This window comes from Aethalodelphis obliquidens, unplaced genomic scaffold, assembly GCF_003676395.1.
Source record: "Aethalodelphis obliquidens isolate GAN/ISIS:26980383/991018 unplaced genomic scaffold, ASM367639v1 scaffold137, whole genome shotgun sequence".
Classification (NCBI taxonomy): domain Eukaryota; kingdom Metazoa; phylum Chordata; class Mammalia; order Artiodactyla; family Delphinidae; genus Aethalodelphis; species Aethalodelphis obliquidens.
Genome location: NW_020838081.1, coordinates 438,252 through 461,366, shown reverse-complemented (window position 1 = coordinate 461,366; position 23,115 = coordinate 438,252). Strand labels below are relative to the sequence as shown.

The following is a 23,115-nucleotide window of genomic DNA, read 5'->3' as shown; positions in this document are numbered from 1 at the left end:
TTAATTAAAGCGAGTTTCCAAGAACAGCAACTTTGGAAGGCACGATAAAAGCATGTAATGATTGACGGCAAAAAACACTGTAGTCAGAACACTTTGGGTTCAAATCCCAACTCCGGCAATTGTTAGTTATATAACCTTGATAAGTGCTTACCTTACTGAGCACAAGCTTCTTCATCAGTACAAAAAGCTATAACACTTTACTCAGGTGTATTGTAAGGATTAAGTAAAATATATGTAGCACACTCTTTGGAATACAGTTAGTAATAAGGAAATAATAACTATTATTTTCTATCAAGACCTTTCAAAACATTCACAGCCCTTGACACAGAAATTTCATGTCTAATCACTTGAATATGGGAATAATCCAAAATAAGGAAAAATATTTACATGAAGAAATTCTTCAATGTGTTGTTTATATTAGTAAAAAAAAAAGTCCAATATTAGAGGAATAATTAACTATATTATGGCCTATCCACTAATGAAACATTTAGTAATGGCTAAAATGATGTTTACAAAACATTTATAACAACTTGAGAAGTGTTTACATAACAATGTCTTAGTGCCAAAAGCGAGGCTACAAAAAAATTATCATTTAGGGTGATCAAAAATATACACTAAAAAAATACATATATACTATACCAAAAAAAACTGGGTAGTAGACTGATGAGTAATTATTAATTATTTCCAACTGCTTTTCTATATCTTACAATATTCTGAATGAGAAAAACTTTTTATGGTAAATGTAAGTAAACACAGTATATCAGTTTTCAGCAGATTTATTATTATGAAATTATAATAAACATTGATTGATATATTCAACAAGAGATAATGGAAGAATAAAAAGAATAAGGGAATACTCTGAACAAGTATGTGCTAATAAATAATTTAGATGAAATGAACCCATTCTTAAAAGGACACAAACTACTGAAAATGACTGAAGAATAGAAAATCTGAATAGACCTATAACAAGTAAAGAGTAGAATAAGTAATCAAAAAACTACCCACAAAGAAAGGCCCATGCCCAGATGGCTTCACTGACAAATTCTACCAAACAGTTAAAGAATTAATCCCAATTCTTCACAAACTTTTCTAAAGTATGGAAGAGATGGAATACTTTCCAACTCATTTTTTAAGGCTACTACTACCCTGATATCAAATCTAGACAAAGACATCACAGGAAAAGAAAAATAGAGACCAACATCTCTTTTGAATACAGATGTAAAAATCTGAAACAAAATACTACCAAACTGAATCCAGTAACATATAAAAAGGATTACATAGAGAGCTTCCAGGTTGGTGAACTCATGGTGGCTTGGAGAGGGCACAGAAGCTCGCACCCTTCCTGTAGTCTTGCCTAAGCATGTTTTCTCATAAACTGCTTCCCACCGGCCACAAAGCTCAGACCACCTGCCAGCACTGGGAGGAGGCTGGTGTCCATCCGCCATGATGCCTCAATGTGCACCTTTGGCCACTTGCTCACTCGAAGAAGTTCAAAGGTGCATGACTATGTGATCACCCAGCACAGGGATCAATGTCAATCACACCTCACTATGACCACTGAGGAATTCAAGGGAAAAAAAGCTCACAGAAACATCAGATAACCTTGGCCACAACATCAACTCATGAAACGATACGAAGTTTTCCTGTGGTGTTCTCCTAAGATGATGGTAACAATGTTGTGTCAAGGATGAAAGAAGCTACACTCTATAATAAGAGCTCTATACATAACATATACGATCAGAATACAAAAGTGTCAAGGATACGCTATTTTCTGAAATCAGTTTCCATTTCTGATCATCTATCTGTTAACCTAAACTAGGAATCATCTAAGATAAAGTCTGTCCCTCACAACATTCAAAAGTCTAATGTAGGAGAGGAATCAGATGGCAGAATAGAAGGATATGGAGCTCACTTCCTCTCACAAACACATCAAAAATCCATCTTCCTGTGGAACAATTCTCAAAGAATACCTACTGAACGCTGGCAGAAGATATCAAGACACCCAAAATTACAAGAAAAGTCTCCACGTAACCAGGAAGACCCCTCAATGCTTTTATCTGGATTCATGTTTAAAATGGGAGAGATTTCGTCCTTCATATTCCCCTGTAAATTCTCAGCATGGAACAGAGACTCCAGTGCCTGCTATGTTCTCAGTATTTCTGGCAGAATGAATGAATGAAACCATCATACATATTACTTCATGTTATATAAAACCACATTTATCGTTCAGAGCATTTGTGCTTTCTCAGTATTTTCATGCATCATCAATATAGGTGTATTATATTCAGGAATAAGTAAAACAGTGCTTGTTTAAAAAAATAGAGTTTAGGGACTTCCCTGGTGGTGCAATGGATAAGACTCCGTGCTCCCGATGCAGGGGGCCCGGGTTCGATCCCTGGTCAGGGAACTAGATCCCACATGCATGCCACAACTAAGAGTTTGAATGCCACAACTAAGGAGCCAGTGAGCTGCAACTAAGGAGCCCATGTGCCGCAACTAAGGAGCCAGCAAGCCGCAACTAAGGAGGCTGCCTGCCACAACTAAGGAGCCCACCTGCCACAACTAAGACCCCGTGCAACCAAATAAATAATTTTTAAAAAATAGAGTTTAGGGGATTAAGAGGTACAAATTATTATGTATAAAATAAGCTACAAGGGGCTTCCCTGGTGGCACAGTGGTTGGGAGTCTGCCTGTTGATGCAGGGGAAATGGGTTCGTGCCCCGGTCCGGGAGGATACCGCTTGCCGTGGAGCGGCTGGGCCCGTGGGCCATGGCCGCTGAGCCTGCGCGTCCGGAGCTTGTGCTCCGCGGCGGGAGAGGCCACAGCGGTGAGAGGCCCGCGTAACGCAGAAAAAAAAAAAAAGCCACAAGGATGTATTGTATAACATGGGGAATATAGCCCATATTTTATAATAACTATAAATGGAGTATAACCTTTAAAAATTGTGAATCACTATATTATTTACCTGAAACTTATATAATATTATACATCAACTATACTTCAACTAAAGAGAAAAAAATAGAGTTTATAAAGGTAATGCATGCAAGACCTCTTCAATAGAACCAGGTGGCAACTGCAAACAGAAAAAAAAAAAGAATTATATACCATGATCAAGTGGGATTTATGCCAGGAATACAGAGTTGGTTCAATATCTGAAATTCAATTAATGTACAGTACATCATAGAATAAAGAACAAAAACTACATGATCATCTCAATACATGCAGACAAGGCATTTGACAAAATTAAATACCACTTTTTAATTTAAAAAAACAATCAATAAACTAGTATTAGGAATGAACTTCCTCAACCTGATAAAGAGCATCCACAAAAAAGTCACAGCTAATATCACACTTAAAGGTGAAAGACTGAATGCCTTCCCCCTAAGATTAAGAACAAGACAAGGAAGCCTACTCTTGCTTTTCTATTTAACAGTGACTGAGACTGTAGCCAGGATAGTCAGGCAATAAAGTGAAATCAAAGGCACAGAATAGAAAGGAGGAAGCAAAACTTCCTCTATTTGCAGATGACATGATTTATAAATAGAAAATCCTAAGGGATCCACTAAAAATCAATTAGAGCTAATAAATGAGTTTAGCAAAGTCTCAGGATACAAGATCAATCAATATACAAAAATCAATTGTTTTTCTGTACACTTGCAATGAACAACCCCAAAATGAAATTAAAATGACAATTCCATTTATAATAGCATCAAAAAGAATAAAACACTTGGGCTAGATTTAACAAAAGAAGAGTAAAACTTAAACTCTGAACACTACAAAACATTGCTGAAAGAAATTAAAGACCTCAATAAATGGAAAGCTATCCTGTGTTCATGAATCAGATGATTTAACTGTTAAGATGACAATACTTCCCAAACTGATCTACCAATTCAACGTAATCCACATCAACATTCCAGCTGGTTTCTTTTGAGAAACTGATCCTAAAATTCATATAGAAATGCAAGGGACCCAGAAAGCCAAAACAATCTTGAAAAAGAGAAACAAAGTTGAAGGATTCACACCTCCAATTTCAAAACTTTCTACAAAATCTACAGTAAGCAAGACAGTGTGGTACTGGCATAAGGATGGACATATAGATCAATGGAACAGAACTCAGAGTCCAGAAATAAACCCTGACATTTATGGTCAATTGATTTTTAAAAAATAAATAAATTTATTTATTTATTTATTTTTGGCTGGGTTGGGTCTCTGCTGCTGTGTGCGGGCTTTCTCTAGTTGCGGCAAGCGGGGGCTACTCTTCGTTGTGGTGCACAGGCTTCTCATTGCAGTGGCTTTTCCTGATGCACAGCACAGGCTCTAGGCACGTGGGCTTCAGTAATTATGGCTCGCGGGCTCTAGAGCGCAGGCTCGGTAGTTGTGGCACACGGGCTTTGTTGCTCCGCAGCATGTGGGATCTTCCCGGACCAGGGATTGAACCCGTGTCCCCTGCATTGGCAGGCAGATTCTTAACCACTGCGCCAGCAGGGAAGCCCTGGTCAATTGATTTTTGACAAGAGCGCCAAGATCATTCAATGGGGAAAGAATAGTCTTTTCAACAAATGGTGCTGGGACAACTAGATATTCACATGCAAAGGATAAATTTGTATCCCTACCTCATACCATATATGAAAATTAACTCAAAATTGATCAAGAACTAAATGTAAGACCTAAAAATACAAAATTCTTAGAAGAAAACATAAGCACAAATAATCTTGACTTTGGCCCAAAAGCACAAGCAACCAAAGAAAAAATAAATTGGACTTCATCAAAATTAAAACCTTTGTGCTTCAAAGAACATCATCAAGAAAATGAGAAGAAGGCTTCCCTGGTGGCATGGTGGTTGGGAGTCTGCCTGCCGATGCAGGGGACACGGGTTCGTGCCCCGGTCCGGGAAGATCCCACGTGCCGCGGAGCAGCTGGGCCCACGAGCCATGGCCGCTGGGCCTGCGCGTCCGGAGCCTGTGCTCCGCAACGGGAGAGGCCACAACAGTGAGAGGCCCGCGTACCACAAAAAAAAAAAAAAGAAAGAAAAAAAAGAAAATGAGAAGACAACCCACTGAATGGGAGAAAATATTTGCAAATCATACATTTGATAAGGAGCTTGTAACTAGAACATTTTAAAAACTCTTACAAAAAAATATAAAAATAAATAACTCAATTAAAAAATTAGCAAATGGGACTTCCCTGGTGGTGCAGTGGTTAAGAATCTGCCTGCCAATGCAGGGGACATGGGTTCGAGCCCTGGTCCGGGAAGATCCCACATGCCGCGGAGCAACTAAGCCCGTGTGCCACAAGTACTGAGCCTGCACTCTAGAGCCCGCAAGCCACAACTACTGAGCCCATGTGCTGCAACTACTGAAGCCCGCACGCCTAGAGCCCATGCTCTGCCACAAGAGAAGCCACCACAATGAGAAGCCCCCACACCACAACAAAGAGTAGCCCCTGCTCGCCACAACTAGAGAAAGCCCGTGCACAGCAATGAAGACCCAACACAGCCAAAAAAACCACATCAAATGATCTGAATGGTTATTTCCCCAAAGAAGATCTACAAATGTCTAATGAACACATGAAAAGATCCTCAACATCATTAGTCATTAGGGACATTCAAATAAAAACCCTAATGAGATACCACTCCATACCCACTAGGATGGGTATAATCAAAAGGACGGACAATAACAAGTGTTGCTGAGGATGTGGAGAAATAAGAACCCTCATACTTTCCTGGTGGGAATATAAAATGGTGCAGCGACTTGGGAAAACAGTTTAGAAGTTCCTCAAAATGTTAAACATTGAGCTACCATATGACCCAGCAATTCTACTCATAAGTCTATAGCCAAGAGAACTGAAAACATGTTTTATATAATAACTTTTACGTGAATGTTCATAGTAGCATTGCTCACTATAGCGAAAAAATAGAAACAATCCAAATGCCCATCAACTGATGATTGGATGAATACAATGTAACATATTCATACAATGGAATATTATTCAGCATTAAAAAGGAATGAAGTTCTGATTCATGATACAACATGGATGAACTTTGAAATACAACACTGAATAAAAGAAGTCAGACACGAAAGACTCCATATTGTCTGATTACATTTATATGAAATGTCCAGAACAGCCCAAACATATAGAGACAAAAGGAGATTTGTGATTACCTAGGGCTGTGGAGGTATAGGGTAGGAGAGTAACTGCTAATGGTTTGGGGGGCGGGGGATGAAAATGTTCTAAAACTGACTGTGGTGATGATTGTACGGCTCTATGAATATACCAAAAATTCACTGAAGTTTACACTTTAAACTGGTGAATTGTGTAGTATGTGAATAATAAAGCTGCTATTATTAAAAAGTGATCCAGGAAAACAGTTTGGCATTTCCTCAAAATGTTAACCACAAAACTACCATATGACCCTGAAATTCCTACTACTAGGTATATACCCCAAAGAATTGAAAACAGGGCCTCAAATAAGTACACGTACACTCATGTGCATAGCAACACTATTCACAATAGCCAAAAAGGTGGAAAAAACCCAGATGTCCATCAAATGAATGGACTAAAAAATGAGATATATTCATACGATGAAATATTATCCAGCCTTAAAAATGAATGAAGTACTGATACATGCTACAACACGGATGAACCTCAAAAACATTATGCTAAGTAAAAGAAGCCAGACAAAAGGGTCACATCGAGTATGATTCTATTTACATGACATGTCCAGAACAGGTAAATGCATAGAAAAAGAATACAGATGGGTGGTTGCCAGGTGCTGGGGGAAGAGGAAATAGGGAGAAACTGCTTAATAAATAAGGGACTTTACTTTGGAGTGATGGAAATGTTCAAGAACGAGATAGAAGTGGTGGTTACACAACTTTGTGTAAATGGCACTTAACTGTTCCTTTTAAGATGGTTAATTTTGGGCTTCCCTGGTGGCACAGTGGTTAAGGATCTGTTTGCCAATGCAGGACACAAGGGTTCAAGCCCTGGTCCAGGAAGATCCCACATGCCTTGGAGCAACTAAGCCCATGCGCCACAACTACTGAGCCTACGCTCTAGAGCCCGTGAGCCACAACTACTGAGCCCACGTGCCACAACTACTGAAGCTCGTGTGCCTAGAGCACATGCTCTGCAACAAGAGAAGCCACTGCAATAAGAAGACAGTGCACCACAACGAAGAGTAGCTCCCGCACGCCGCAACTAAAGAAAGACCGCGCAGCTACGAAGACCCAGCACAGCCAAAAATAAATAAATTTATTTTTAAAAAGATGGTTAATTTTGTGTTACATGAATTTCACCTCAATAAATTATTTAAAAGAAACAGCAATCCAAAAATTGAAGTTAATGTTCCCATTTGCATGCAACATTTTTAAAGCTGAAAAGTATTTCAAAAAGAGAGAATTTATGTTTACATTTTTATGTTTTGTTTTGTTTTGTTTTTGCGGTATGTGGGCCTCTCACTGTTGTGGCCTCTCCTGTTGCGGAGCACAGGCTCTGGACGCGCAGGCTCAACTGCCACGGCTCACGGGCCCAGCTGCTCCACGGCATGTGGGATCTTCCCGGACCGGGGCACGAACCCGTGTCCCCTGCATCGGCAAGCGGACTCTCAACCACTGCGCCACCAGGGAAGCCCTACGTTTTTTTTAACCTAAGAAATTTGGCTAAATTTTTAAAACTCTGGGTCATCTTAGATATAAAAAGAGAATAACACTCTTTACTCTCATAATAAATTACTACCATGGAATTAGTTCAGTTGGAGCTTTTGAAAGATTTATTTCATGACATGCTTACAGATCTGAAAGAGTTAGTGCATCTCCTGTTGCCCCACTGTCAGAGATTAACTTGCTAACTCACTGGCACAAGTCAGCTGGGAGGGAGACCAACATGTGATTCCCAAAGGAAAACATTCCACACTAATTAGAATAGAATACTCTGTATCCTAAACTCCGCATCTTAAGCCTGAGTAAACTGCTAAAACCAAGATGTGGAACAGAAATTGGGAAAATTATCTATAACCTAGATAACAAAGGCATGGAGTTTAAGAGCAACTTATTCACACAAGCACCGCAGCTTGTTTGTTTCTGGTTTAATTTGTATGTGGAGACTATGTCCGTTAAACACTCAAGTGAGTTTCAAATAGATTCTAGTATCTATGAGAAAGAACATCAGTACAAAATAAACAAAGGAAATACTGAAGCCTCTAATTACATGGGGGTAGTGGGGGGCACATCATCTATTCAGAAACAACACACTTTTCAGGAAGCAGATAATCTAGCATTTCTCAAATTCTACGTAGAATATTCTAAAAACATGAAGCAAATCTCATGAAGTTCTGTATTGAATAGCTATAAAAAATCTGATCGAGTTATAAAATCTAATAAAAATTCAATGATGCTACCAAATGTCACATAGGTATGGATAGAGCTATTTATAAACGTACTGAATAAACAGATATAAATTTACAGAGAGGCTTTCTTGTTCCCTGCCACTGAGTTTTAAATTGAGATTTTATATTGGTACATTTTCAACTGAAATCAAATCAAACATAAAATATCTCTCAGATAACACTTTATGGCACATCATATATTCAAAGCTACATCTTCCTAAAGGTAGTTTCCAACGTTATCCCAATTTAACCTTCAGTTCAAGTGATGATGCCTCGTGCAAAATCACTCTGGGCAGCTTGAGAACTGTGTGCGTAAATGAGAAAGGGGCAGAGGGTGAACCCAGCTCACTCTCCCCTTTTGATCCAGGAAGACAGGCGCACTCCTAGCACTCACCTTTCTCAGATTTCTTGTCTTTCATTGAAGATGACGTGCCACAGCCCATGTCTTGTAAATCATGAATCAACTTCTCACTCTAAAACAGGGTGAAAAGTGCTTCCCTGTACTCTGCGAGGAGCCCCTCCTGACTGATCCACTTCGGTCACCGATCCTGATGAGGAGGACACACAAGGGAGGGAGGAAAGCGGCCGTTAACAAGGTGTCTAAGGGCTGCTCAGCAGGATTCATTTTACGCTTCTTCTCAACTGCTTTCATCATATGATATGGAAAGTGATCAGACATAGTCTAATCCTGGTTTATTTTCCAAAACACAGAAGCAGCAACAGAGCAGCTGTACATTGCTTTTCTGCAACACATAAATTACATTTTCCCCGTGTCTAGGTCAGATCAATACTCTATAAAATAAAGCATTAAAATGAAAAGAAAAATGGAAATGTAAGATCATACAATTTTCTAATTGAAATATAGGGAATGGGATATGAAAGGATCTGACATAATTTAACTGTTTTGCTTTTAAGCTCAAAATAGTTAAATCTATCTGGGCTTTTAAAAACACAAATTGGAGAATGGCTATGAGACAACAACAACATATTTATACAACTATGCCAAAATTCAAATCAAAATGAGTTCTTTGACACTATTTCTCAGAATCAGTCAGGGCACTTATTTAAAAAAAAAAAAAAAAAAAGGAGGCTTCAAGGCCTCCCCAGAAACTAAAGCATCAGAATCCAGGAAGTTCCCTTTTCAAACAAGCTCTCCAGGCATTTCTGAGGCCCCTCCAAAGTCTGCCCTTGCACTCACCAGGCCTTCCGATGGCTCAGCTGAGACTGTTACATTGGATCTTCCACAATCACTCCATGGGAGTTTTCAACAAAATTCCTTTCTGTAGTAATCCCACCTCATGCCTTTTTAGGGTGATGTTTCCTTTATTTCGTGATACTCCAAACCAGCCTGTGCTAATCTATTTGCATTTCTTGATAGTAACAAAGTCAAAGAACAACTGACTTGGGACTCTGCCAGGCATGCCTATTTTTCCGTTAGTACTACACTAAACGCTGCAAGATTGCGACTCAATGAAAGAAAGGGGCAAAACAAAATGAGCAAAATATCTGAATTATGGAAATATTTTTAAAACGACAATAACCTTAATAAACAGATATTCTGATCAGAGCTAGGCTTGATTCTATTATGTATTGAATTAATTAACCCTCCTAAACTTTGGGTTATTTCCAAATTTGAGAGGCATTTCTTACATATCTCTCTTATCTACATCAGGCATAAAAAATGTTAACAGGGTCAGCTCCAAGGGCAGAAAACCCTTGTGGCATTCCACTCCAGACCAATCTCTAGGGTTACTACAGACCCATTACATTCACACTCTCCTACTCCTTCAGTTAGGTGGTAAATTTACCCATCGTAAGCATCCACTTCCTTATCTATGAGACGTCCTGGTAAATTTCGCTAACTATTTTAATGAAATTAAGATATATAATTTGACACCTTGACATTCCAGGCTAGCCAGCAGCAGCAGAAGAAAAAGAGGAGGAGGAGGAAGAGAAGAAGGAAGGAAGGAGGGAGGAAGAAAGGAAGGAAGGAAGGAAATCAGTTTGCCATTACTTTTAATAACAGAATTACAGACGTTTAAAGGTGGTAGACTTTTAGAATTACCCAGAATTTACACAAAGTGCAAGAAAACCAAGCCCCTTGTCTAAAGTCATATAGACAAACTGGCTGTCAAACTCTGTTGCATATTAGCATCACCTGGGGAGCTTTTAAAACTCCCAATGCTCAGACGGCACCTCACCAAATTAGTCTCTGGGGATTTAAAACATAGTGATGCCTGGGTCCCATCCCCAGAGATTCTGAGGTAATTGGTATTGAGTGGGGTTTGGGCATCAGGGGCGTTAAAAGCTCCCCAGGTGATTTTAATGTGCAGCAAAGTTTGCCATTCTCTACTGCAGACAATGTCCTAGGGAACCCATAGTGATGCCTAGTGATCATCACATTTTCCTCTAAATGCTTTGACTCCATCTGTTTGGAACAGAATTTTTCCAGAGGTCATGTCAGGCTTATAAGGCAGTGGCTTCTGGCATCTACTCTTTGCTTGTTTTTGAAATTGGGGCACTATTTACTCATCACCTCTGCTCTCTCCATTCTCAGACATTTCTCAAAGGTTATCTGCAGTGCCTATGAGAACACGTCTGCTGGGTTCTTCCTCACCCTTTGAAGTAGTTCATTTGGTCCCGGTGAGTTTCTCCAAGTGCCTAGATCCATGCTCTCCCATATGAGTACCACAAAACTTACCAGGGGAGATTATTTTAAAATGCAGACTCCCAGGCTTTACTGCCAATACTTGGATTCAAGCAGTCCAAGGGGGCCTGGGAATGTGCAATTAAAAGTGCACCCTTCATGGGACTTCGACACAAGCACTCCCCATATCTCAGTTTGAGAAAAACTGCTCTCCATATCTCCCTTGGGCTTTGCTTCCATCTTTATGCTATTTTTTTCTACCCCTTTTTATGAATACATAAGAGTTAGGCATTGAGTAGGCAACACTGATGCTACGATAGGAAGTGATATATTTCAAACTCAATTTTTTTTTCCAGAAAAAAAAAGCAATCTCTTTCCAAAGGCATTTGGTTCTCAGCCACTCCTCAGTCAATTCATTACACAACAAACAGAAGTCCATATAAAAGATTCACTAGGAACTAAAAAGCATCAAACTTGAATATATTTCTGCTAGACTGTAAGCTCCATGGGTACCTTTGTTTCTAAATACTCTTTGAATCTCTGGCACCTACACAGTGCATTTCACATAGCAGGTGCTTGATAAATGCCAAATGAATGAATGAATAAGGGAATGCATATTTCTAAGCCAGGGTCCTTTAAAAAATTAATGCTAGAAGTAATTATTAGTCCATCATTTCGTGCACAGATACATGCTATTTGATTACACAAAAGCCTTTTATTAAACCAGAAAATGGGTAGTACTTATATATTCATTTTTAAAGAAAAACTTTAAATCATGATAGAAAGAAATGAGCATTGTTCTAGAATTCTTGGGTTATTAGAAAAAAATAATTTGCTATTAGAATTTTTACATTATTAAATAATAATAATTTAATTTCCTTAGGTAACAGGTAAAACAAAACAAAAGAGTCAGCTCATTTTAATTCTCACCAAAACAAGAGCTGGTTAAGGCCGGTGCCACTTACTACTCCCATACACTACCCAACCTAGACTGCAATCACCCACTTAAAGGCTGAGAGGGACGCACGTTTGTAAGCAGTGTATGTCCCTTTGAGGACAACCCTGGGTGGTGCAAAGCTGATAAAAATGATTTGGGAATTTTCCATTATTTGGGACAAGCTAAGCTTCTTCCACTCCCTGCCCTCTGTCAGCATCAGATAAACAGTGTGCTAAAGAGGTCTCTGAAGAAATGATTTCCCTAGTGCCTGAAAGGAGTTCTCCAGCTCAAGAGGTGGGTAGTCTCTGCAGCATTCACAAAGACCCAAGGATGCCGTAGTCAGTGACATAAACCACTTAAAAGGTGGATCTTGGCAAATAACAGCTTGAAACTTGCTCAGTGCTGCTGCCCCTACCAATATATACCGAGGGTGGTTTTAAAGCATAAACGTAAAATAGTGACTCATCCTTGGCACACTTATAATCTGCAAAAGGAAAGTCTTCCAAGGCTTCTGCTAAAAGGTTTTCACTGTGCGTGGCGGGGGGTGGGTGGGGGTGCGGGGGAGGGTAGAGTGGGGGAGAACTGTTTGACGTTGTTTAGTTCTTTTCATCTTAACCACTATTCATTTCCCAAGGTGAAAATACAAGGAAAGAACAAAAGATGGCCCTTGGAGCCAACCCAACCTTGGTCTCCAAGCACCCTCCAAGTGCTAGCCCAGCCTCCCCAAGTTGTTCTTATTCATTCTTGATTTTCTTTCAAAGTGCATCTCTATTGAACGTCCACACCTTGGCTCAGCCACCTTGACCTTGATTCTGCTCCGCCTCTGGCATTCTAGATGTGACTTGTATGGTTTCCCATGCTAGAAGCTCAGCTTTTCCTACAGATGCTGACTTTTTTGAGAAATCTGTACTCCAGCTTGGCCCCAAGAAACCCAAATCCAGAACCCATAGTCATTTAACTGGCACCATACCCCAGCCCCCAGAGTGGGAGGTGAGCAGATCTAATTCTTCCCCCTTGGACTGTGAGACACAAGCATGGAGGACAGATGCGTCTTCAGGCTTACTCTGCGGCATTCTCTTTGGCATTCATTGAAACAGAGGTTCTACAGCCTGATGTCTGTGGACTAAAGATAATGAAGGGGCATAGAGCCGGGTAGAGGAGTCCCTGGCAGACTGCTCTAGATAGGCCCCTTCCACCACTACTCTTCCAGTAGAACACTGTAGCATTTGCTCCTGTGTGGGGTCTTAAATGAATAAAGGGAGTTCTGTAAGATGGAGCTGGTGATTATTCCTGGGTCCATGAAAGGGTAAGAAAAAGGAGGAAACGATACTGACCACCAGAATGTATCTGAGGGTGTGTGTTCTATCAGACAGGATTGCAATCAGGAGGCAGCTAGGCCTAGTGCCAGGTTTTCCAAAGTGTGTTTGTGGAAGAGGAGTTCTATGTGGTTTATGATTCTAGAAATAAGACCCCTCCAACAAGTAAAAGTCCCACCATCAAATAAGTTCAGGAGAAGTAGGATTAAACAGGTTCCTTTACTGCAGAACTCTTCAGAGCTTTCTGGATGTTAATATGCATCTCTAATATGAATCTAACTGCCTAATGCTGGCCCAATGGACACTGGAGTTTAGAAGTCAGACGAACCAGAGTTTAAATTCTTCTCAGATAGTCATTAATTCCTCTGCACCTCAGTTTTCTCATAAGAAAATAGGGATAATAACACCTACCTTACAGACTTGTATCAAAGGCTAATGAGAAGATCAATGGTGGAAAAAACCAACTGGAACAAAGAGCAATTCTTCTTAGCTGATGAGTTAGGAGGAGCCATGCACGGGTGGTACCCACTGTGGTTGACGTGTTGAAACAAAACGTGTTTGCTCACATCTCTTCCTTCAGAATGCACTGTCCGGGACCTCCCAGAGGTTAAATCCCACAGGTGTCTGTCTGCTGGTTCTGGGATAATTATAGACTCACAGAGAAAAGGACTCTTTTCCCCTGAGACCGCTAAGATCTGAGAAAACGCTTTACCAGTAATAATAATAACAGCTAAAGTCACTACTATTTATTAAGGGACTATTTACCCAGCACAGTGGGTACTTTATATTTCTACTATTCCAGTTAATCTTCACAGCAACTTTCAAGGGGAAAGTTGTTCACTCCCGTATTAGAGATGCAGAAACTAAGACTAAGAAATTAAATATCAGACTCCATGGCACAGCCGAACAGTGGCAGAACTAAAGACCCATTCTGTTTCATGCTTAAAGAACAAAAATGTCTGTCCACCAAAAAGTTAGCTGTGCCTTGGTTTCAGGATCCAATTTGATCAATCTACAGAAGCACTAAATCACTAAAGAGAATTCTTGAACATTGCAAGGAATTCTGTTTCCATTTCTTACAGATAGATGGAAATCCTGTGGTCCTCTGCACCAACAAGAGGGTAAGGGAGCTAAAGGAAGATTTCTGAACATGAAGTTGTATAGTGGGCAATGACCCATGAGGGGCCTGGAAGGGTTTCTCAAAGTATCCCCTCCCTCATTTTCTAGCTCTCACCCAAGTGACCAGAGAGTTTTCCCAAGTATGGAGTTCATCTGAAACAGGCTACAACCCTTCAGAATGCAAAGTCACTTGTATACCTTTTTAAGCTTGTAGGGCGCGGTCAGCTAACTGCCACGCAGCAGGAAGCTGAAGTAAGCTGAATCATCCTTCCTGTGGCCACTGCGCTTGCGCTAAGTATACTAATGAGGTTTTAAAGTAGCGACCTATCCGATGCTGGCTCACAAGTCGCACCATCGGCGAAAGCCAATCACAGAGCGACACATGTTCTTAATCCCTATATAAGCAGACTGCTATAGGATTGCGGGGTCTTCCATCTTTTCTTTAACCAAGCTGTGCTCCAATAAAGTGTGATACGAGAAGAATCTTGCGTGTGGCGACTCGTCATTCTGCTGGTCGGAGGCGGCTCGCCGCATTTGGTGCCGAAACCCGGGAACTTCGCGCCCTGCATGGAGGACCGATTCAGAACTCGACACACGGAGTGAACCGTCGGATCAAGATCCGATCTGGGTGCCATCAAGACTGACGAGAATTGTTGAAGAAAACTTCAGAGAAGATGCTGAGCTGGATGTTCCTGATGATTCTTCCCTTGCTTAGGGCAGAGAATATGACGTTCTGGGGAATTAGCCGGACCTGGCCAGTTCCCATGCCGGTTCACTCTCAGAGCAGAGTTCTTCCAATATTTTATTCCATTAGTTGTGAAATGAATACGGCCTGTACCCAGCCATTGAATTATGACTGGGCACCGTATAATGCCAGTGATTTTATTTTGAATCGAAGTCTTTGTATTAGTTGGAATTCCACAAAGGATTGAGTGCAGAGATTGGAGAATTCCTAAAGGGAAACTGGTCTCAAGAAGCTGAACGGATGATATTTAAGCAAAAGATTCAGATTATGCAACTGAATGCTACCAAGCTGGAACCTGTTACCTTTGGAGATTTTACCTCTTGGCTCTCTTCTGCCTTTTCCTTCTTTAAAGAGTGGGTAGGGGTGGGGATCTTTGGGCTCTGCTGTATATTTGGGATTATAATATGTCTCTGGTTGGTCTGTCGCATGCGCGTCAGGGCACATCGAGATAAGGTCCTACTCACTCAAGCACTTTTGGCTGTTAGTGAAGGTGATTCTCCCGCAGCCTGGATCTCCGTCCTAAACAATTCGAATGGATTGCCCTTGCACGGAGAGGCCCTGTTGCCATTGCACCTCTATAGGGAATCAAAACTTATTCTGAGTCAGCCTTTGCACCCTGCAGCCCTTGTTGGCATTGCACGCAGGAAGGTGTCTCAGACATGCCAACGGAAGGCTGCCCTCGAACAGTGAGCACATCATGAGGTGAACACTTGTACGGGCTACATTCTGCTTGGTGATTCTAGTAAATAAAAAAGGGGGAGATGTAGGGCGCGGTCAGCTAACTGCCACGCAGCAGGAAGCTGAAGTAAGCTGAATCATCCTTCCTGTGGCCACTGCGCTTGCGCTAAGTATACTAATGAGGTTTTAAAGTAGCGACCTATCCGATGCTGGCTCACAAGTCGCACCATCGGCGAAAGCCAATCACAGAGCGACACATGTTCTTAATCCCTATATAAGCAGACTGCTATAGGATTGCGGGGTCTTCCTTCCATCTTTTCTTTAACCAAGCTGTGCTCCAATAAAGTGTGATACGAGAAGAATCTTGCGTGTGGCGACTCGTCATTCTGCTGGTCGGAGGCGGCTCGCCGCATAAGCTGATGACAACTGATTTGTAATCAGCATATTTGAGAAAAGTCATTCTGAGAAATTGCAAAGCAATAAAATAAACTTCAAGTAGAACACATTTCCTGTTCCACTGCTACACAATGTATGTTTATAATGTAGACTTCTGCTTGCCCAAAATACCTAAGAACAAACAAACATATTACCTGTTTCTTCTGCTTGGCCGATGCAGAGGTTTATCCTCACCCCAGGTGTTGCAAGAAAAACAAAATCAGAAAAAAAACTTCTCTGTGAAGGATGCAGAGATCTGAAAGGAAAGAGGTACAATTCCAGCTCTCTCTGGAGCATCCCCCTACACATACTTCTCACACACACACACACACACACACACACACACACACACACACACACACACGCTCCATACATCTCACATTTCTGCAGCTCTCTGCAGGGAGAGCTCTTGTTTAAACAAATCAAAAAACAAATACAGGGACTTCCCTGGTGGCGCAGTGGTTCAGAGTCCGCCTGCCAATGCAGGGGACACGGGTTCGAGCCCTGGTCCTGGAAGATCCCACATGCCGTGGAGCAACTAAGCCCGTGCTCCACAACTACTGAGCCTGCACTCTAGAGCCCACAAGCCACAACTACTGAGCCCGTGTGCCACAACTACTGAAGCCCGCCTGCCACAACTACTGAAGCCTGTGCGCCTAGAGCCCGTGCTCTGCAATAAGAGAAGCCACCGTGATGAGAAGCCCGCAGACTGCAACAAAGAGTAGTCCCTGCTCGCCACAACTAGAGAAAGCCCACGGGCAGCAACGAAGACCCAATGCAGCCAAAAATAAACAAATAAATAAATTAAAACTAAAACAAAAACACATGCATACACACAAAGAAATAACTCGAACAGACTTTGCCTTTCAGCCTGGAAGGTGAACCCAGAGCCGTAGATCCAGGAGAGGCTGGGCTGGCCTGTGAGCCGCAGCTGTCTGCCCCAACCCTGCCCTGTTCCCAGTGAAGAGATAAAGGGATGCACTCAAGTAATGCGCTGTGGTCACATGACTGCTTCCAAGGGGACCAGGCCACTGTTTGCATAAACAATCTGATCAGTACAAAATACAAAATAAATTTTGGTAAATAAGGGCAGAAAAGCACTTAGTAGCTGACTCTTTAGGTCAACTGAGGATCATTTTTAGGAAACATTATAGTAACCTGGGCACGATTAAGAAAAGGAAGTGGGGGCTTCCCTGGTGGCGCAGTGGTTGAGAGTCCGCCTGCCGATGCAGGGGACACGGGTTCGTGCCCCGGTCCGGGAAGATCCCACATGCCACGGAGCGGCTGGGCCTGTGAGCCATGGCCGCTGAGCCTGCGCGTCCAGAGCCTGTGCTCTGCGACGGGAGAGGCCACAACAGTGAGAGGCCCGCATACCGCAAGAAAAATAAAAAAAGGAAGTGGGAACAATAAACATTACTCCTTAGGATTTGAAAAGGCATGGGTTTAAGACAGTAACCTTTGGGTGCCATACTGCAAATTCATTTCTATGACATTTTTATTCTTCCAGTTATTCAATTAGCTGCTTGTTGAAGAACGTGAAATGGAGTCCCCCTAACACTGAGTTCCTCTGTGGAGTTTATGATTAAACTCTCTATCCCAAACTTTATTCCCTTTCTTGCCCTGCACCTGTTCCCCTCAAGTTGAGGAGTACCAAAGAAAAGGGAGGATTGAAACTGAGCAGGACCCTGCAGGGGCCCTCCCAGGTACAAAAGCCCCTCCATGTCCCGTTTCTTGTTTGTAGAGAAAGGCTTTAGTCTCCTAGGCTTCTCTGAGTTCCAAAGAGCAGACGCAAGCAGTTAACGATGAGGACAACAGTCACAGGACTCCTAGCTCCTCCTGAAAGGATACAGATAATCTGATGCATATCTCTGAGTTGTTCGGCAGAAACTAAGACCCCTCACCCAGTGGAGGATGGTGACTCCCTGCTGACCACAGGTATGTAGACACCACACTGGCTGGAAGCAGAAGGTTGAGATTCCTGAAATACCACCCTGCTACCTCACCACCAACCAATCAGAGGAAGCTCCACAAGCTGGTCATGCATCCTATGACCCTCTCCCCAACACTGTCTTTAAAAACCCTTGCCTGAAAGCCATCAGGGAGTCCAGGTCTTTCGAGCATAAGCTGCCCGTTCTCCTTGCGTGGCACCCTGCAATAAACCCTTACTTTGCTACAAACACCCGCTGTCAGAGTTTGGCTTTCTGCGCCACGGGCACACGAGCCCTTGCTTGGTAAAAAAAAATATCTGTGAGAGGGAGATTCACCTCCCATCATCAGCAAAACGGAAAAGGAAAGTTGACCTGTGATTTTGCTGAGTTTGAGAAGGAAGACGAGGAAGACATGACGGAAAAACTGAAGTGCCAGTGTCAGTACTGGATGTCACCAGCCTCAGTTCTGCTGTCCTTTGAGGCTATCCAGAGGCGAGTGATCTTGTTCCTAGAGTCTCATGCTGACTGCAGCTGCGCCAACAGCAATATTCCTCCCAAACTCTTCCTAACTGGTTACACAGAGTATGTATTTTTGAGCTTACTGGCCTTAGGCATCGTGAGCTAGGATTTAAAGGTCTCCAGCCATAATCATTTCATAACCCCACCCAAGCTGGTCTTTAGTCAATTCCTTTCTGCAATTGAGAACCACAGGAGATCCAGTAAAGTGGTTACCTAGCTTACTATTTAATCTAATGGAGTCACTTTAAAAATAACTGGAAAGGCAGTTCTGGGCTTCTGTACTCCTATTAGCATATTAAATATTGTCAGAGGGCCTCATTATGAGGTAATACAAATGTATAGGTTTCCATGGCAGGGACTCCAAGATTAGAACCTGATGTGAGGCTGCCATACACACTGTAAATGAGAATATAATTACCCAGGCTCCCCCAAAATAGTGGACAATGTCACTATATGGCTGGGTTTCCAGCCAAAGGCCTATTCAATCCACGTGATTAAATGATGGCTACGTCTAGATACAGTTGTTCAAATGTCACCTCCTCTGCGTGAAGCCTTTCCTGAATCGCCAAAGGGGACTTAGTCATTCTGTCTTCTGGCTCTCAAAGCCATGTGTGTGTCCAATTATAGAACCTTCCAAAGTGTGCTGTAATTTGTCCTTTTACATGTGAAATCCTGAAGGAAAAGGATCCATTTCATTCCTCTTGGCATCTCCAGCTCCAAATGCATAAGAGGTACTGAAGGGGAGCAGGTTTTGCCACCCAAAATATGCCACTTTGGCATGAGAATTATTTTGAGCTAAAGGCAATCAAAAACCCAACAGATTCAGGAAAAGTTCTTTACCTCCCCCTCAACTGCCTAAATTTACATTGGAAAGGGGCCCTGTACCAGGAAAAGAACTATTACCAGAGATACCTTTTTACCTAACAAACTTATCTGCATTACAGGGCAACCTCTATTTTCCAAACCTCTCCTCTGCCTTCCTGCGAATGGCTTTCCTTTTCTTTGTATCCCCAGTCCCCCACCCTTTTCCTTAGCTCAGGACGTTATATAAGCTCCAATTATCTGGCTACCTTTTGAGTCTTCATATCTTTATGGGATTCCCATGTGTACATAATTAATTTGTTTTTCTCCTGTTAATCTGTCTTATATCAATTTAACCATTAGACTAGCCAAAGAACCTAGAAGGGAAGAAGGGAAAATTTTTCTGCCCCTACAGTACTCACTAAATATTTGTTTAATCATGGAAAGAACTCATGATTTAGGCGGTTATTTTAACAGCCAGTCTCTGGACCATGAATTGGATTGGCTGTGACCTTTATGTGATTTGGCTAAAATTTAGAATTTGCTTAAAATGAAGAACTTCACCATATTTTTCCACTGTATGAAGAACACTAAAATGTTACTTTGAGCACCACAAAGAGTCCTGTAGCCAGCTTCCAATTGTTAAATGAACCAGCATTGATGTATGGGAACAAATCACAATAATGATAATATTTATTGAGCACTTACCATATTCTAGGCACTTGTTAATTTTAAAGGTGTTAATCTTATTTAATTCACACACCATCCTATAAGGTATATACTATTATTATCCCTAATTACGCATTAGGAACTATAGCCCGAAGTCAAACAGCAAGCGAGTGGCAGAGTTGGGATTTGAACTCAGGCACTTTGACTCTAGAACCTCTACTTATGATCATTACACTACACTGCTTCAGTCAGCCCCTTGTGTGTCTGCAAAATGAAGCTTCCAGCCTCTTTGCAGATGTTCTCTGACTTTCCTTCAGCTAGGCAGGGCTATGTTCTCCCTGCCTGAAAAAAGAAAAAATGATGGGCAAAATACCATTAACTCACTCAAAAACAGATTTATACCCCCAACAGGCAAGTTGGGTCAATTTATCTGTCAATGGGCACATCATCGTATGAAAACAGCCAATAGGAAAGGTGAGAGTTCAATTTCCCCCTTGGAAAAGGCCATAGAAATATCAAATCATCCTGAACTAAGATGCACTGGGCTCTTCTACTCAATTCGACACATTTTTATTGAGCTCCCTCTATGTGGCAGGCACTGTGCTGAGAAGCAAGGACATAAATGGTGAACAAAATGGATATGATTAGGTGAGGTAAACACATAGGTAAATAAGAAATCAAAATAAAATGACAAATAAAAAGTAACTCCCCTATTGGAATATAAGCTCCAGGAATCTAAAACAGTGCCAGGTGCATAATTGATATTTATTACATGAATAAATGAAAGCAATATGGTATGACAAAGTCTCTAACAGGACAGGTATGAGGCACAGAGAAAGAGCCCTACCCCAGAAAGGGCGATGAAGCAAGGCTTTCTAGAAGAAGTGATGCACTGAGACCTGATGACTTCACAGCCAGAAGTTAGGAGTTAACCAGAAGAAAAGAGAGTGTTCTTGTAGATACGTACTTAACAAGAATGTGAAATGGGAGACGTGAAACAAAAATCAGAATGAAGTGAGTCCCTAATTATAATGCTGCAATTAGACTTATAAGCAGATAGAGAAAACTGTCCATCTGCTGTGTTTGAAAAATGGTGGCCTCTCCACCTCTGAAGGCTGGACTTACTCTTTCTTGGCTGTCTTGGTGGTCTCTCCTTCCTTTCTCACTTCCCCACTCCGCTACTGGGTTTGCCTTCACCTTCCAAATAAACTTGGTCTCAAATGCCTGTCTCAGGGTCAGCTTCTGAGGGAACCCAAACCAGGATGCTCAGTTAGTCTATGGTAGTAGCAAGCTATAGAGGAACAGAGAAGACTGGTTTCCTCACGAGGAAGAAACTGGGCATTGCAGGCAAACCTCTACTATTTCACAAGCTTCCTGAAGCTGGCCACAGTTCCAACTTCTACCAAGGAAAAGTCATTCTAATAGGCAGCTCCTATAATTGGTCATGACACACCCTGGGGAATATACTAGAATCTAGGCAAAGCAGCTGGACTTGGGAATAGACTGAGAAAAGAAATGACGTGTGCAGATCTATTTGGTGCTGAGTACTTCAGGTGTCTGCCCACTCATGGCCCTGATAGCGCCAAAGTGGGGAGCTCAGATGGGGCTGGCCTCCCAGCTCTGACAACTCTCAGCTAGCCCTCTGGTGCTGGGGCTGTTACCAAACTCAGGTTCAGCTGCCTGCTTGAAAGCCAGTACTCGAGAGATGAGTGTTGGTTGGAAAGGAAAGGCTGCTTTATTCAGGAGGCCGGCAACCTGGGGAGAAGGTGGACTAGTGTCCAAAAACCAATTCTGAAGATTCTGTTCAACCATGAAAGTTTTTAAAGGGAGAATCATTTGGGGAGGGTGGTCAGAGTCTTCCTTATCTTCCAATGTGTTCAGACTTTATTCTGATTGGTTGGTGGTGAGGTAACAGGGCAGAGTTCCTGGGAGCTTGTGCTCAGCCTGAAGTTACCATCCTCCACCTGGGGGGGGGGCCTTAGTTCCCTGCAGAAGAACTCAAAGGTATTGTTAGTGTATTACTCGAGGAGGCACCACGACCCTGGCTGCACTGTTGTTTCTTGACTGCTCCTTCCCTGTTTCTGCATTCCCTCCCTTCCCTGATTAGCAACTGTTTGAATCTGCCCTTTGGAACTCCAGGAAGGTCAAGGAGGCTGAATGAAGCCTATTTCGTACAAACAAGAAACAGGGGACCCAGCTTTCTAGCACCTAGCAGTCTCCAAACTGAGGTACCTGCCCCACAGAAAATACACAGGTATGTTGGACAATAGAAAGCAAAATATTAGAACTCATATTTTCTTATTCTTTCTGAATTTTCTATTTTCCTCTATGTTTGGTAATGTAATCAAAATATGAGTTCAGTAGTATTAGTTGTAAATAAATAAATATAACTGTATCAGAAGTCCATTCTCAAAAAGCTTTCACTGCGACAGGTTCATGATCAAAAACATTTGAAGAACCTTGATTTAAAGAGCCTGATTCCTGGAGCTTCCCTGGTGGTGCAGTGGTTGAGAGTCCGCCTGCCGATGCAGGGGACACGGGTTCGTGCCCCAGTCCGGGAAGATCCCACATGGCCGCGGAGCGGCTGGGCCCGTGAGCCATGGCTGCTGAGCCGGGGCGTCCGGAGCCTGTGCTCCGCAACGGGAAAGACCAAAGAGGGGGAGGCCCCCAGGACCCGCCAAAAAAAAAAAAAAAAAAAAAAAGAGCCTGCTTCCTTTTGAAGAGAGGGAAGGAATACTAAGTAGTTTTACATTTTCATAAAGAGAAAGGATCAAGCATATTTCCAGGGATGAGTTCTGGGTACTGAAAAACCACAGTAAGTAGGAGAAAAGCGAGGCCATATTTGGCAAGTCATTAGAAAGTTATTAAAATAAATCAAAGGTGGGTTATAAGTCACTATCAGGTGAAAGGAATTCATAAAGGCCAGGGCTGGGCA

The 23,115-nt window shown here is 42.0% G+C and overlaps 1 protein-coding gene across 1 annotated transcript in view; it reads right to left on the bottom strand.

Moving 5' to 3' along the window:
- The window catches only part of PPEF1 (protein phosphatase with EF-hand domain 1), a 148,772-nt gene that overhangs the window by 107,095 nt on the left and 18,562 nt on the right, over positions 1-23,115 (bottom strand). The window contains exons 5-6 of the mRNA XM_027099716.1: positions 16,419-16,519; positions 8,781-8,934 (exon numbers count right to left, since the gene is read on the bottom strand). Of these exons, the coding sequence (XP_026955517.1) occupies positions 8,781-8,829 (49 nt within the window). The 5' untranslated portion in view covers positions 8,830-8,934; positions 16,419-16,519. The remainder of the gene's footprint in view (positions 1-8,780; positions 8,935-16,418; positions 16,520-23,115) is intronic.